Consider the following 13671-nt stretch of genomic DNA (forward strand, 5'->3'; position numbering starts at 1 on the left):
ATCGCTGTCTCCCATAATATCCACCACACACACCTCATCTGACACACACCGCCCCTCACCTGACCACCCACCAACTCCGTTTTTTCTGGGGTTCTCAGAAATGTCCTTTCTGCTGAGGTAGTGGTGCCATGTGCACAGCCTGAGAAAGATTTTAACCAGATACGTCACAACTACTGGGGATGGGAAGGAGGAGGGAGGGATGAAGGGGAGAAGAAGAGGAGAGCAAACGATGAACAGAGACAGGGAGGGAAAAAGCGAGCGGGCGGGATAGAGAGAAAGTACAGAGGGTTATATTGACTCAAAGCTGGTCTACATGCTCCACAGACTGAGAGACAGAGGATGTGAGAGCAGGCAAGATGGAGTGCTGGCACAGATGAAGACTGTCCCTGGGTAGGTGGAGAGCTGTATCCGTGAGTGTGTGCGTGTGTGAAATGTGTCCACACGTGTTGGAGCATCTTCGAGAGGGAAGGATTGACCTGAGTAAGTTTACAGGCAACATGCATGTGGACGGATGCAAGCTGAGGATCTGGGTGCAGTTATGTAAGATGGACTGAATGGGAACAGGCAGTTTGGGCTCTTTGTGTTGTTGTTCACGTGTGTGTTATTGTGCCAAAGAAAAGTGTAGTTGGAAAAGGTGAGTCATGTCACGTCATGTGTTTGTATCCATTTACTGGAACGTGTGTAGCAAAGACAGCGTGTTCAGTTTTGAAGACAGGTAGCAGAGATGCATGTTGAAAACCAAGTTTAACTCTGAATGCATGACTGTTTGTCTCTGATGCCAATCTTTGCTTGGCTTGGAAGAAATCAGAAAAACTTGAAAAAACTACAAACAGTTCATGCATGTGGTAACCGACAGAAACACAATCATTTAAAACACTTAAAAAATCAGGTATTGGGTATTTTCAGCCTTGCTAGTGTGAAGTATGACTTATTATTGTAACTCTATAACACGTGTAAATGCAGTAAACATAGTGTACTACATTTTGATGTAGTGGTTAGTACAGTTGCCACAAAGGGGCAGGTTCTCGTGTGTAACGTACAGAAAAAGAGCGCTAACATTGCTTCCAGAAATCCACAAAACGAGTTTGTTCAGCTGATTGGAGGTCAGAGAGTGATATGAACTCTTTGAATGCAAATCTTCCCTCAAAGCCTTTTCAAACGGGACATTATGTGATAAATTGATATGTGTTGAAATAAGTCGTCACGAGGCTGGACAAAGTCATTAATTGCAGTGATTACTGGGAATCAGCATTTCAGGCAAACAGTACAATTCCAGAAGTATTAGCTATTATTTATTGAATGGAGACACGAAGAGGGGAGAGAACGAGACAACTAATGATGTAAGTTACTGTTTGTTTTGATTTTTACTCATACACTGCTAATTATTTAAGACAAATTAACTCTTTTTACATTAATAAGAAAAAGGAGTATATGTTAATGGAATGCACATTTCCTGCCGTGTCTTTCATGGTGAAGTTGGTAGCAAAGAAATGTCTTTGTTCAACAGTCAGGGAACGTGTTGGGGACAACTCTCAACTACCACCATGTGATCTGAATATCTAAATTGACCTAGTTATCGTCGTTTTATATTTGCTACGACTGCTTTGCTTGACGGGTTGAATTGGGTTGATCTCTTGTAAATGGAAACCCATTGATTGCTTTCATATTAATCCAGTGGTTCATGGGATATTTTGCTAACAGACAGACAAATCTTGTCAACAAACTGTTTCTTATAAGTATTGAGCTGAACTAAGACATCAAAACATCATTCTGAACACAATTTGTCACATTCATCAAAACAGTTGACTACAATTGACTATTTCTGATATTTGTTTGTTTATATTGTTTATATTTCTTATATTTATTTTAAAAATGAGTGTCCTTACATGACAAAGACTTAGCTTGCCACAATTCCCTCTGATGGAGCATAAATTATGGGCACGCTGTGGCTCTGCGGGTCAGAGATACCTGTGTTGGTCTCGTTTCACCTGTCTGGTGGATTAACATGGACAGGTGGGCACATGTTCTGGCAGAATAGGTGTTTCTCTGCTGTGGCCTGACCCTGCACTGTGATGCCTTCCTAAAGAAACTGCAACAATGACAGAAACATATACAAGATTATTTTGTTTTTTGACAGGTGTACTAAAAACAGCACCCATGCATAACGATAGTAGTCAAAAAACTTGCAGTTTGTTCAAAAAACTGCATTATTATGTGTTTGTGCTAATATGTCCATTTTCTTATCTATGTTTTGTTCATTTTAAAGAACAAAACAGTATTAAACAGAAAAAAATACAATAAAATCTTTAATATTTTGTAAAATGATGTTGTCATCATCTTCTTGGTAGTTCTTATGAAATTACTATCATAACAATGGAGGATAGGATCTTTTTTTAAAACGTCATTACCTGTTTTCACCATAATTTCTTTATGAGCATGCAGGGCAACTTATCCTTTTCTGACTTTTTCAATTAGAGGCAGATTAATCTGCAATAAACACCATGTTTGACCTGAGTTTTCACCCAACCTTTTTCTAATGTACAAGACATAGAGCTCCAAAGAGGCTAATAATTGAGACCATGTAACCAGACCAGGTAACACCTGCAAAACATAAATACCATTAGGTAATGGTTATAAATTGTGCTAACACCTGCCAGGGCTACACGTGGTTCTGGTGAAGGTAGATCCCAGTGTGTCACGATGTGTCCACCTGCAATGTCTGGAAATATAAAAAGTAGGTGGATGTTTGTGAAGAAAAGTGAGATTGTTCCCGGTAGCTAGAGGAGCAGACTCTTAGCAAATAACAGCTGATGCACTGAGATGAAATTCAGCTGGGTTTGGATCATACCTACTGGGTTGACCAGAATTCGTAGTCTCTTGGTTTTATTGTCGCCTACTGCCCAAGGCAATGGCAGAGAGATAATGTTTTAACTGTTGTATATCACAAATCACTGAATCAATTTAAATTTAATTTTCGGAAAATAATTATTGGATGCTTATCAAGTATCAACTAATAGATAGGGCATGAATCCCTGTGGACTATGATGTTTGCAGATGACATTGTGATCTGTGGTGAGAACAGGGAACAGGTGGAAGAGAACTTGGAGAGGTGGAGGTATGCACTTGAAAGAAGATAAATGAAAGTCAGTCGTAGTAAGACAGAGTACGTGTGTGAATGAGAGGGAGGCCGGTGGAACAGTGAGGTTACAAGGAGCAGAGGTCACAAAGGTGCAGGACTTCAAGAACTTGGGGTCCACTATTCTGGAAAATGGGGAGTGTGGTAAAGAGGTGAAGAAGAGAGTCCAGGCTGGATGGAGTGGATGGAGAAAAGTTTCAGGAGTGATTTGTGGCAAAAGGGTGTCAGCAATGGTCAAAGGAAAAGTTTACAAGACAGTGGTGAGACCAGCTATGTTGTATGGTCTGGAGACATTGGCATTGATAAAACGACAGGAGAAAGAACTGGAAGTGGCAGAAATGAAGATGTTGAGGTTCTCCTTCAGAGTGTCAAGGCTGGATAAGATTAGGAATGAGATCATCAGAGGTACAGCACAGGTTGAACAACTGGGAGATAAAGTTAGAGAGGCCAGACTGAGATGGTTTAGACATGTCCAGAGGAGGGACAGTGGGTATATTGGTAGAAAGATGTTAGAAATGCAGCTACCAGGAAAAAGACAAAGAGGAGATATATGGATGCAGTTAGTGAAGACATGGAGGTAGTTGGAGTGAGACAGAGGATGCAGAGGACAGAGTGAGATGGAGGAGGATGACTTGCTGTGGACACCCTGAAGAGGGAAAAGCCGAAAGAAGGAGAAGAAGAAGAATGTTTACTGAGTAACATTTGGAGTCAACCCAATTCAAAATGGCTGTCACAGCCAGGTAACCTTGGAAAACACACAAATGGCTGCAACTCAGCCAATTTGTCAGATGTTGAGCTAAAACCTGGTGTGGTAGTAGCTGAGCATCGTCCTGAACATTTTGCGAAACATCTCTGTCTAAAACTTTATTATCAACTGTTAGTCAACCCTGTTGGCATGTTAGCAAACCATTTCATGGCCCACTGGACAGACTCCAATAAAACTTTTAGAAGTTATTTATTGATTATCGACAGCTTAATAAATACCCTATGGAGTCAACCTAATTCAAGATGGCTGCCACAGTTAATTAGCGTGCCTGCCGTGAACACTAGTGTTGCCCTTTGACATCACTTCCTGTTACTGTGCATGTGAATATCTCAACAACTGTTCATCTCAGAGGCATGATTTTTTTTTTTTTGCAATGGGTCCATCCATCCATCCTCTTTTACCTGCTTCTTCCTTAGGGGCTGCTGTTGTGTAGAGGTAGAGACGCCAATTTAGGACAAGGAAGTCACAGGTTCAACTCCCCATCATGCCTACATGTGGTGTCCTTGAGTAAGACACCTAATCCCTAATTGCTCCCCAGGCACCTACATAGCTGCCCACAGCTCCACCTGGGTGTATCTCATGTGTGACGGGTTAAATGCAGAAAACTACTTTTGTCATTGTATAAAAACATACATTGATGACAACACATAGCGCTTTCTTTCTTTTTCGGGTCATGCAGATCACTGGTGTCCATGTCCAGCCATCACTGTGTGAGAGGTGGGGGACAACATCCTGGACAGGTCTCCAGTCCATCACAGGGACATATAGAGACAAATGAGACAAACAACCATTCACTCTCTCACTCACACCTAGAGACAATTTAGAGTTACCAATCAGCCTAACATGCATGTTTTTGGTCCGTGGGGGGAAACTGGAATGGTTTGCAATATATAATTATTGTTATCTTTCAAAGCATGCATTCATGAGTATAACAAACATGTGATGTCATGGGCACTATAAGATACTGATTTTCAATCTTGCTGGGTATAGCTGAGAGTCATGCACAACTCAACAGTAACAGATCACATACGCTTTCACACAAATTTTCACATTAAATTGTTTTTAAGTTTGAATCCAAACAGCTTTAACTCCATCATTTCTCAGCATAAGATGATCTGGTGAGGAGCATTCCTTTAGGGCATGGTAGATCTTTCATTTGAATCTACTCTTGATGGTAACCGAGAGCTATAAATACCACAGAAACCTGACTATGTTAACAACAAGGTCCACAGGCCACCAGTTGTCTCTTAATAGGAGTGACCAGCATATGCAGCATCTAGACGTGTGATGGGTGATGTGTCTCCTCACACGACTGGTTGCATTTACCTTGATTCAGAACATAACTCATCCATGAAGAGGCTCTTTAATCCCAGTGAGAAGAATGGGCCCTAATAGCAGTGAGTTTAGTAGCTGGTATTTTGCGTCAGTAAGTGCAGGACTATGAAAGCCTCTAATAGTATTATGTAAATATTGCTCATGGTGGTTTTTTGCAAATGAATTTGAGATGAGTGAAAGAGAAATATAGGAGTGTGATTAGAGTGAAGTGTGGATGCACAAGTGACATGATTTGTTCGTACTGTGTTTGAATATTCACTCGGAGCGTGCACTCGGTGTGTTGACACGAACGTGTGAGTCACACTTTAAGTGCCAAAAGGTTCTGGCAAAATTCTATTCTGGCTTTTTGAGACTGCATCACGGGCTGAAAACAGAGCTGGCTTTCTCCAGGAGGCTTTTGGATGGGTTGAGAATTTTAGCATATTGCCTGGAGAGAAGTGCTGCAGCTGTGCAAACAGATTACAAAAAGAAGCTGCAAACTCACAGGAACTTTGTGATCTGACTCTGTTGCTTTTTGATCCTGACTAATTCTTCCCCCTTTTTGTTCGTCTCCACCTGCTCCCTCCCCCGTTGCCTTACCCTTTCATTTTCCATTTCTAAGTACAATTTGACAGTCCAGATGAGCGTCTCAAAGCCCCCTCCACCACCTTCTACCTCCCACCTTGCCATCCCCCCTGCCTCCCCCTCTGCCCCTTCCTCGGCTGCCACCTCCCCCTCGGCGATGCCCCATTCTGTCGCTCCTCCTCCGCCGTCGCCGGTCAAGATCTCTATGCAGGAGCACTTTGCCATCAACGTGTGCCCGGGGCCAATCCTCCCCATCCCACAGATATCAGACTTCTTCCCCCGCTTCCACGACTACCCCTGCACGCCGCCACCCCCCAGGGAGAAGAAGATCCTGAAGGAGGAGACGTTCAATGGGGAGACGGGCGTAGGCTACAAGGATGGGGAGAGGAGAGTGGAGAACGACGGAGACAGGGAGGAGGTGTTCGACTCTGACGACGAGGACAGTGAGTTCAGAGGAGAGGGCAAAGTTTCGCCATGTGGAAAGAACAAAAAGTTTTTTATTGGGGGTGGGGGGTGGGGGGTCCTGGCAGGGACTGGGACCACCCTTTAAACTTATTTCTGACTACGCTACTGGTTTAACCCTGAGAAAATGAATAAGCATAACAAAACAACTCTGCCAGTTCTGCACCTCGGGGGTGGAGAGTCGTCTTGTTTTGCTCAGTTTCAGTTTGCTGGCAGAGTAATTGTGGAGTCAAGCTTTTTCCCCAACATTGTTTGTCACTCCCACTTTATGTGATGAAGCGGTCTCAATGATTTATTACACAATGCTGCAATAGTGGGACTCTCTGCTCAGACCCAAACAGTAATCAAACCAGACAGATCAATTCATATAAGGCAGCGTTATGTTTTTAAGAGGCCATCTGCTGCAGAAATGACTCAGAGCTATTGGAAGTGCCTGTGTTTGGTTGTTTGTGCCTCTTACTGACAGTAATCTCTCTGTTTGTGTTGTTGTTTCTCCTCAGCCTACCTGGGAACCCTGGAGTTCACGCTGCTCTTTGATCAAGAGAACAACTGCCTTCATTGTACTATTGTCAAGGCAAAGGTACGTCCAGTATGCTCTCTGGATAAACTCGTCATCTGCCTTTGTTGCATAACCATCCTTGAAAATGGTTGTTCGACGTCAGCGTCAGTCACACAGCTGTCTCACAACGTTTTACAGAGGAACACGTTCATCAGCTCATCTGCTCGAGACAATAAGATGGTGAAATGTTGCTGCTCTTACAAACATATGCACAGGAGCGCCAGCCTTCCACTTCATGATTCATGCTGTCGCAGGATGTTAATTATGTAAATCCTACTGGAGAGTTTCTTAGAGGAGAGCACAAATTCGGTTGTGGAGGGTCTGAAACACAAGAACAGAAAAGAAACAAAGAGCCTAAAGTCAAATGAACTACAGTAGGACCGGTTCTGTCATCTCTTCTGCCTTTTCCTGACCCTGTCACTTATGTGAGTTGCTTCGAGGCCCAGTGATGTCACCTTTGATACGATGTGTGTATGTGTTTGTGTGTGTGCCCACAGGGTCTGAAGGCCATGGACTCCAATGGACTGGCTGATCCATATGTCAAGCTTCATCTTCTCCCAGGGGCAAGCAAGGTCACTACTCCAACTTTTTCCTCAACAGCTATTAAAAAAAACATAGTTTGTTCTGAGCACACCCAACAAATAACTGCCAAAAATAGACATTAATTAATAGTCATAGGACTTCTAAAAATGTGAATTTACAGAACCTATGTTAAAGGGATAGTTTGACCTTATGAAGAGGGGTTTAATGGAAATTCAATTCACTTCAATTCAGTTTATTTCTATAGCTCCAAGTCACAACTGATGTCATCTCAGGGCACTGAACAGAAGCATTCACATTATAAAAGCTAATTAATAAAAGTGATCTATCTAAGGAAGCCAGCAGACTGTGTTGAAACTTCACTTCATCACAGTCTCCCATCCTGAGCAAGCACAAAGGCAAAAGTGGAAAGAAAAAACTCCCTCATAACAGGAAGAAACCTCCAGCAGAACCAGGCTCAGGATGAGCAGCCATTTGCTTCAACCAGCTTGGGTTTGAGAGGACAGGAAGAAGAAACAAACGAACACAGAATGACAAGAAAAGTGAGGAACTCTTGATATTTTAGCTGTTGCGCTTGTAACTACAAGCTAACCAGCTTGACCAGCCCAAGCATAGCCAAGAACACAACAGATTGTAGGGATGTACATTTAAGGCACACGCATGCTTCTAATTTGATGGTAATTAAATTATTTTTCTTTGGATATTCATCCGCCACCCAACCCCCACTTTCATCCACCTACCAGTCGCTTCTCCAACATCCAAAAACAGCTTGCAGCAATTTATGCATGTGTATTTCATCTTTTACTTCTACACATCCAAAAGCACAGCAAACTGTTCAAAAGCAGGGAAAGCAGTCTTAACAAGCACTAATCTCAGTTTCCGCTTTATCATTCAGAACTGTTGCCTATTTCATGTTTATCATTTAGTTGTTGAAATTGTTATTTCATGAAACTCTTACTTTGCTTTCCGTACAAATGCCAAGGTTATTATCTGAAAACCATCTGAAGAAACAGGCTTTAGATACAGAAATGCATGCCACTGTCTCTGCTAGCTTAGCGTTTTTATATTCATTCATTTTCACTGGTCCAGTGAACAACAACAAGCAGGAAGGATGCACCAATGTGCAGCAAAAAAAAAAAAGTGTTAACATAAATTGTTTTTAAACTGGCGTTGTTTTCAAATGAACTTTTTTGGTCTTGGCTCCCCTCAGATGTTAGCTTATCAGTCTGTTAAGAATAAAGCTGTATTTCTCTGACCTGGGGTCATTTAAAGTGCTACAGGTCCAATTTTATAGTAACTAGCCTTTTCCTCACTTCAAAAGATCTGAACTATCTCTTTAGGATTAAAAGAGAAGACAGACAGTACCATAGCGAGTCTAATGAAAAATCATATCTCTGTTGATTCATGAATCCCTACAACTACAAGAAGTCATGACTTCATGAAATTATTTATAAATAAAATTATTTCAATTAGGGAAAAAAATCAAACCAATATTCCTACTATTGCCTGTGGTTCTGTGTCAGATGAGACAGCTTTAAAAATGTCACTAGAACTTTTTATGTTTCGACAGTTTTTGTTCTGTTGAGCTCCATGAATTGTCAAAAATAATAGTTCCATCCAAACCATCCACATGTTTGCTAGATCCCATCCCAACCAGGCTATTTAAAGACCTATTTCCCTTAATTAATAACATCTTGGATCTGCTTAATTTGTCTCTAATAAATGGTTACGCACCACAGAGCTTTAAAATTGCTGTAATTAAAACCTTTACTTAAAAAAACATAACCTTGACTCAGGAATCCTAGTTAATTATAGATCTATATCTAATCTAACGTCAAAATTTCTAGAGAACATAGTTGCAGGTCAGTTGGGTGAACATCTACTAAGAAATAATCCGTTTGAAGAGTTTCAGTCAGGTTTTAGAACTCACCATAGCACTGAAACTGCAATGGTGAACATTACTAATGATATTCTCATGGTGTCTGACAATGGACAGGTGTCTACACTGGTCTTGTTAGACCCCAGTGCTGCATTTGATACAGCTAATCACAATATTCTACTACAGAGAAGTGAATATCCATCCATCTATTATCTTTTACCCACTTCTTCCATTTTTGGGTCACGAGGGTCACTGGTGCCCATGTCCAGCAATCACTGTACAAGGGGCAGGGTACACCCTAGACAGGTCTCCAGTCCATCACAGGGCAACATAGAGACAAACAACCATTCACTCTCTCACTCACAGCTAGAGACAATTTAGAGTTACCAATCAGCCTAACAAGCATGTTTTTGATCAGTGGGAGGAAACCAGAGAACCTGGAGAAAACCCACACATGCACAGACAGAACATGCAAAATCCACCCAGAAAGGCCTCTGGACTGGGATTTGAACCGGGAACCTGCTTACTGAGAGTCAGCAGCTCTACCAGTTGCACCACCGTGCTGCCCGAGACTTGAATATGATATTGGAATTCCAGGAACGGCTCTAAATCAGTTTAAATCATATCTATTTGAAAGATTCCAATTTGTAAATGTAAATAATGAATCTTCATCATCCACCAAAGTTAGTCATGGAGTTCCTCTCAGGGTTCAGTGTTTGGAACAATACTCTTTACCTTATATTAGCTTCCATTAGGTAAAGTTATTAAACAGCATGATAAATTTTCATTGTTATGCTGATGATACACAAATATATTTGTCCATGAAACCCAATGACTCAGACTACAAGCATGTCTTAAAAATATGAAAACCTAGACGACCTTAGGAGGAAGTCTGGTTCTGGGTCCAGGGTAGATCTGTAGAGATAGGTGGGTTAGAGATCTGGGCAAGACTGTGAAGGTTCAGGGAATGATGATTATACTAGTCAGAGTCACCAACCTTCACAGTCAAGAGCAAGGTGTAGTCCTTCTGTTGGTTCTGGAGGATGACGCCAAGAACTGTGAACAGGCAGCAGCAGAGAGTGAGCACACAGAGTGCAGCTTTGGGGAAAATCCAGGGAGAAGGTCCAGTGGAGCAGGCTTGGGTCAAGAACCGTTGGTCAGAGATCAGAATCCAAATCCAGAGGATAATCCAGGAGGCGTAGTCAGGATAATCAGAAACTGGGTCGGTATCGTGGTCAGATTTCAGAGTCCAGAACAGGCAAAGGCAAAGCAAGGTGAAGAATCCAGAAGACAGGCATGGTATCAAAACATGAATGACAGGCAAGGCTGTGGCATAAACGCTGGACATTTACTCACACAAGGCTTTCAATAATCTGGCACTGGATGACTGAAGAGCTGTGGCTTAAGTAGAACTATGAGCAGGTGGAAGTCATGAGGAGTAATTGCAGCAGGGAAAACAAGGAGTCGTGGCCTAGAGTGAGCAGAGCAGGGAGAACTCAGGGATGGGTGACAGGCAACTCAGAGGCTGAGGCATGAATACAAAGGCAGAACATGGCCGACTGGGACAGAATCATGACAACTAGAGGATAAACTGACCTCATTTCCTTAAATGAAAATTGAATAGTTTTCATTAGATACTATTTCTATCTAAACATGTTATTCTTGACCTGCCATTGTGTATCTGTTCCTACCAAACCCAACCGGTCAAAGCAGATGGCCGCTTGTCCTGAACCTGGTTCTGCTAAAGAAGGGGTGTCAAACTCACTTACAAAAGAGGGCCAAAATTAAAACCTTTTTCAAACTAAGGGCCAGTTTCAGAATCTACATTAACTCTAGTAAGTTAATAACAATATTTATCTGAGGAGCAGACGGCTTTAAATTTAACTTCATCACAGAAATCTAATCTTTGGCAAGCATGAAGGCAACAGTGGAAAGAAAGAAACTCCCTCATGAGAAAGAAACCTTTAGCACATATGTGTCAAACTCAAGTCCCGAGGGCCAAATGGGGCCCTCGTTGACATCTTATCTGGCCCCCAATATCCATCCATCCATTATCTTTACCCGTTTATTCCATTTTGGGTCACGGGAGTCGCTGGTGCCCATGTCCAGCAATCACTGTGCGAGGGGCGGGGTACACCCTGGACGGGTCGCAAGTCCATCACAGGGCCACATAGAGACAAACGAGACAAACAATCATTCACTCCCTCACTCACCCCTAGGGACAATGTAGAGTTACCAATCAGCCTAACATGCATGTTTTTGGTCTGTGGGAGGAAACCGGAGTACCCGGAGAAAACCCACGCATGCACGGAGAGAACATGCAAACTCCACCCAGAAAGGCCCCTGGACCGGGGTTTGAACCGGGGACCTGCTCGCTGAGAGGCAGCAGCTCTACCAGTTGCGCCACCGTGCTGCCCGGCCCCCAATATGTTATTTAAAATGTAAACTATTTTATCACTTTAATTTTTTCAGTAATTTTTGATTATGATGTCAAAAGTGCAACAGAGAATGTCAAATGAGACCAATCAAGTTCTTGTTGAGGAACCTGCAGCCAAGAAAAGATGTTGGGTATCTAACTTTATATATGAATGTTTGTGTTCAGTGCCCTGAGACAACTTCTGTTGTGAAATGGTGCTATATAAATAAACTGAATTGAATTGAATAGATGAGATGATGTAGAGATGATGTAATCCAAAAGAAAAGCACCCACTTAGTTTAAAGAGAGGATGTAAAACAACGCTTATGTTTGTCTCACCCAATTGGTTTTATTATGATTATTATCACAAATGGATGCTTTAACATGGTGAATAGAATATTATTAAAAACCTATTTAAAAAGAAACAGTGCTAAAAAGTGATAGATTAGACGTAATGAGTAAAGAGAATCATGAACCACACTTTTTATGATTGTTCATTCCTCATAAACAAAACTAACCTCACTGAGTTTTGTTTACCTGACATCATATAAAGGTCATAACAGCTCAGGAATAAACAAAAACAAAACATGGCAGCCAGGTAATTTACGGTGCCTCGTGGAGCCGTGCAGGATTTCATTTGGACGCTGCTCATCGCGGCTCATCCGGTCCTCCTCCAAGTTATCGAGCTCAAACACGTTCTGGTCGGCTGCCCCGCTCTCGTCTCATTTTCAGCTCAAGCAGCGGGGAAGATGAGTCTCGCCACAACAACAGCAGCAGCAGGAGGAGGAGCGGGGGCCATGGCGGAGGTGGTGGGCCCCCATTCTTGTGGCTGCAGCAGAACACAACCTGTTGTCGGCCATTTCGGCTCAAGGCTGACACAGACTGGGGTTATGAGGTGTGCATGCTCGTGAGAGCATGGTGAACTAAGATTTGAAGAGTAAAAAAACATTTACTGTATATTTAGCCACCTTTACTCCTGATGTTATCAGTCTCCTCTCCTCTACTTTACACCATGATATCGTCTCTTTGCACCATCTGCCTCTGCCCCTCTTTGACCTTGAAATACCAACAGTGTATAGAGAGTGTGTGTGTGTGTGTGGTGGGGGGGGGGGGGTAAACTGGAAGGGAGGGGAGGATGGGAGACACATGAGGAGAGGACAGCAGCAGGTGGTTGTCATGGAAACAGGGAGGATTGTTACACGGCTCACGTCAACAGGCAAGTGTTGATGTGAGGGGTGGGCGGGGTGATAAAGGTGGTGATGGTGGTGGGGGGGGCGGGGTGCAAAGAAAGCATTAATGAGTAGCTAAGTGCTGGTGAAGATTCTCAGTCATCCAGGACATGATGAATTCAAAAAGCGTTCAATACAAAAACAACTGGACTTTATTTGTAACAGAAGACGTTTCGCTCCTCATCCGAGGAGCTTTCTCAATTCAAAGAGCAGAGAGTGACTGATTCAGGTTATAAGGCTGAGTGAGATAAGACACACACACACATAAGACACACACACACACATATATGTATATTGGCAGTTCACACCTAAAACCTAAAACAGTAGGTTTTTGTTCCTCTAATTCACAGTAGCTAAGTGCTTGGGTTTGATTAACAGTCATGTGTGTTGTGCATGTGTGTGCACATAACATCATTTGAGAAGTGAAGCTGATGGACACACTCTCACGTCCACTCCGTGTGCGCATGTTGGGCTGACTAATCCAGCAAGCGAGTGCTCTCAAGACATTTCCGAGGCACACGACACTTCCTCCGACCCACACGCTCTCTTCCTCTCCCATCTGCCGGCTCTGTCGTCGGGACACGGTCAAGCCTGCCATCTGCGTGATGTACAACACACACTGCAACACATGCGGCGGATGACCTTGTGTGCATGCATACACATGCTAAGGATTCAGTCACAGCCAGACACAGAAGCCCCCCTCCCTTCCTCTCTCCTCCTCTCATCATCGCTGCCTCTCTCCTTCCCTTAAACACAACCCGAGCCGATAGTTCTTTGAGCCCCGG

The 13671-nt window shown here is 42.8% G+C and overlaps 1 protein-coding gene across 1 annotated transcript in view; it reads left to right on the forward strand.

Moving 5' to 3' along the window:
* The first annotated feature begins 301 nt into the window (after window positions 1-301).
* Window positions 302-13671, forward strand: part of doc2d (double C2-like domains, delta) — a 96340-nt gene continuing 82970 nt past the window's right edge. Inside the window, exons 1-4 of the mRNA XM_037674943.1 lie at window positions 302-390; window positions 5839-6244; window positions 6764-6843; window positions 7320-7394. Coding sequence (XP_037530871.1) covers window positions 5857-6244; window positions 6764-6843; window positions 7320-7394 — 543 coding nt within the window. The 5' untranslated portion in view covers window positions 302-390; window positions 5839-5856. The remainder of the gene's footprint in view (window positions 391-5838; window positions 6245-6763; window positions 6844-7319; window positions 7395-13671) is intronic.

Source organism: Nematolebias whitei, chromosome 3 (genome assembly GCF_014905685.2).
Source record: "Nematolebias whitei isolate Nwh7 chromosome 3, NemWhi1, whole genome shotgun sequence".
In the NCBI taxonomy this organism is placed as follows: domain Eukaryota; kingdom Metazoa; phylum Chordata; class Actinopteri; order Cyprinodontiformes; family Rivulidae; genus Nematolebias; species Nematolebias whitei.